The sequence below is a fragment of the Sinocyclocheilus grahami genome, unplaced genomic scaffold, assembly GCF_001515645.1.
Source record: "Sinocyclocheilus grahami isolate Dianchi unplaced genomic scaffold, SAMN03320097.WGS_v1.1 scaffold2216.1, whole genome shotgun sequence".
Classification (NCBI taxonomy): domain Eukaryota; kingdom Metazoa; phylum Chordata; class Actinopteri; order Cypriniformes; family Cyprinidae; genus Sinocyclocheilus; species Sinocyclocheilus grahami.
This window is the reverse complement of record NW_015507395.1, coordinates 42,698-44,378: the sequence shown is the minus strand read 5'-3', so window position 1 is coordinate 44,378 and position 1,681 is coordinate 42,698. Positions and strand designations below refer to the sequence as shown.

General features: G+C 53.4%; 1 protein-coding gene across 5 annotated transcripts in view; it reads left to right on the top strand.

The window, feature by feature from the left end:
• The window catches only part of LOC107574406 (transcriptional repressor p66-alpha-like), a 23,105-nt gene that overhangs the window by 19,686 nt on the left and 1,738 nt on the right, over positions 1–1,681 (top strand). For 3 of the 5 annotated variants that reach the window (XM_016260840.1, XM_016260843.1, XM_016260844.1), the window contains 2 exons: positions 982–1,358; positions 1,430–1,586. In XM_016260840.1, the coding sequence (XP_016116326.1) occupies positions 982–1,358; positions 1,430–1,586 (534 nt within the window). The remainder of the gene's footprint in view (positions 1–981; positions 1,359–1,429; positions 1,587–1,681) is intronic. The other 2 variants (XM_016260841.1, XM_016260842.1) reach the window with 2 other exon arrangements.

The window sequence follows — 1,681 nt, the reverse complement described above, 5'->3', positions numbered from 1 at the left end:
TGTGCGTGTGTGTGTCTGTGCGTGTGCGTGTGTCTGTATGTGTGTGCGTGTGTCTGTGTGCGTGTGTGTCTGTGCGTGTGTGTCTGTGCGTGTGTGTGTATGTGTACATGCATGTGTGTCTGTAAGCGTATGTGTGTGTGTGTCTGTGCGTCTGTAAGTGTCTGTATGCGTGTGTGTGTGTGTCTATGTGTGTGTCTGTGCGTCTGTATGTGTGTGCATCTGTATGTCTGTGCGTGTGTGTGTGTGCGTGTCTGTGCGTGTGTGCATCTGTATGTGTGTGCCTGTGCGTGTGTGTGTGTCTGTATGTGTACATGCGTGTGTGTCTGTAAGTGTCTGTATGCGTGTGTGTCTGTATGCGTATGTGTGTGCGTGTGTCTGTGCGTCTGTCTGTATGCGTGTGTGTCTGTGTCTGTGTCTGTGCATCTGTATGTGTGTGCGTGTCTGTGCGTCTGTATGGGTCTGTGTGTGTGTGCATCTGTATGTGTGTGCGTGTCTGTGCGTGTGTGTGCGTGTGTGTGTGCGTGTCTGTGTGTGTGTGTGCGTATCTGTGTGCGTGTGTGTGTGTGCGCGTGTCTGTGCGTGTGTGTGTGTGTGTGCGCGTATCTGTGTCTGTGTGTTTACGTGTGTCTGTGTGTTTACGTGTGTGTTTACATGTGTGTGTGTGTGTTTACGTGTGTGTGTGTGCGTATGTGTGTGTGTGTGTGTGCGCGTATCTGTGTCTGTGTGTTTACGTGTGTCTGTGTGGTTCCGTGTGTGTTTACGTGTGTGTGTGTGTGTGCATGTTAGAACAGTCCTGAGATTTTATTTTCATAGCGGCACAATATAAATGAGAGTTTGTAAAGATACAGAAGCACTGCAGGATTGTTTTACTTTCTGTCTGAATATAATTAGACGCCAAACATCACAGTAAGTGTCATGTACTGTTAGAATGTTTACATGATCTGATGTGCTGATGTTCTGACCGGTGTGTGTGTGTGTCAGGTAAGCAGGGTCTGTACGCCGGTCTGGTGGTCAGTGCTGGAGAGCCGAGCTGCTGCTCTCAGTGTCAGACGGACTTCACCTGCTGCTGGCGCCGAGACGAGGGCGGAGCCGTCATGTGTGAGCAGTGCATGTCGTCCAATCAGAAGAAGCTGCTGAAGGCCGAACACACCAATCGGCTGAAGGCAGCGTTCGTTAAGGCTCTTCAGCAGGAGCGGGAGATCGATCAGCGCGTTGTGCAGCAGGCCACGCCCCCTGCCTCCTCCTCCTCTGCTCATGGGATGAAGGCCGATCAGGTGAAAGTGCGCTCGTCTTCAGTTCAGCAGACGCAGGGACGCCTCGGTCCGAGCGTGAGCCGGCACGCCGCAGCCGTCAGACAGGTGAGGGGCGCCGCTGGTGTGTGACCGGAGCTCTGGCTCTTCAGTGACTGACGCAGCTGTGTGTTGTGCAGGTGTCTCGCGCCGTTCCTCACGCCTTCTCCTCGTCCTCTCAGCTGCAGAACGCAGTGGCGGCCGCCGCTCTGGTCAGCAGGCCAGGTAAGCATGCAGAGCGTCAGGGGTCAAAGGTCAGCAGCAGCAGTGTGAGGAAACGGAGCAGCGGCGCAGCAGGTAGATTCTGCTCAGAACACGCCTCACCCAGCGCTCTTCTGCTGCTAGTCGTCTCGCTTTAACTAGTGGCTTAAATTAGCTTTTATTTTTCTTCT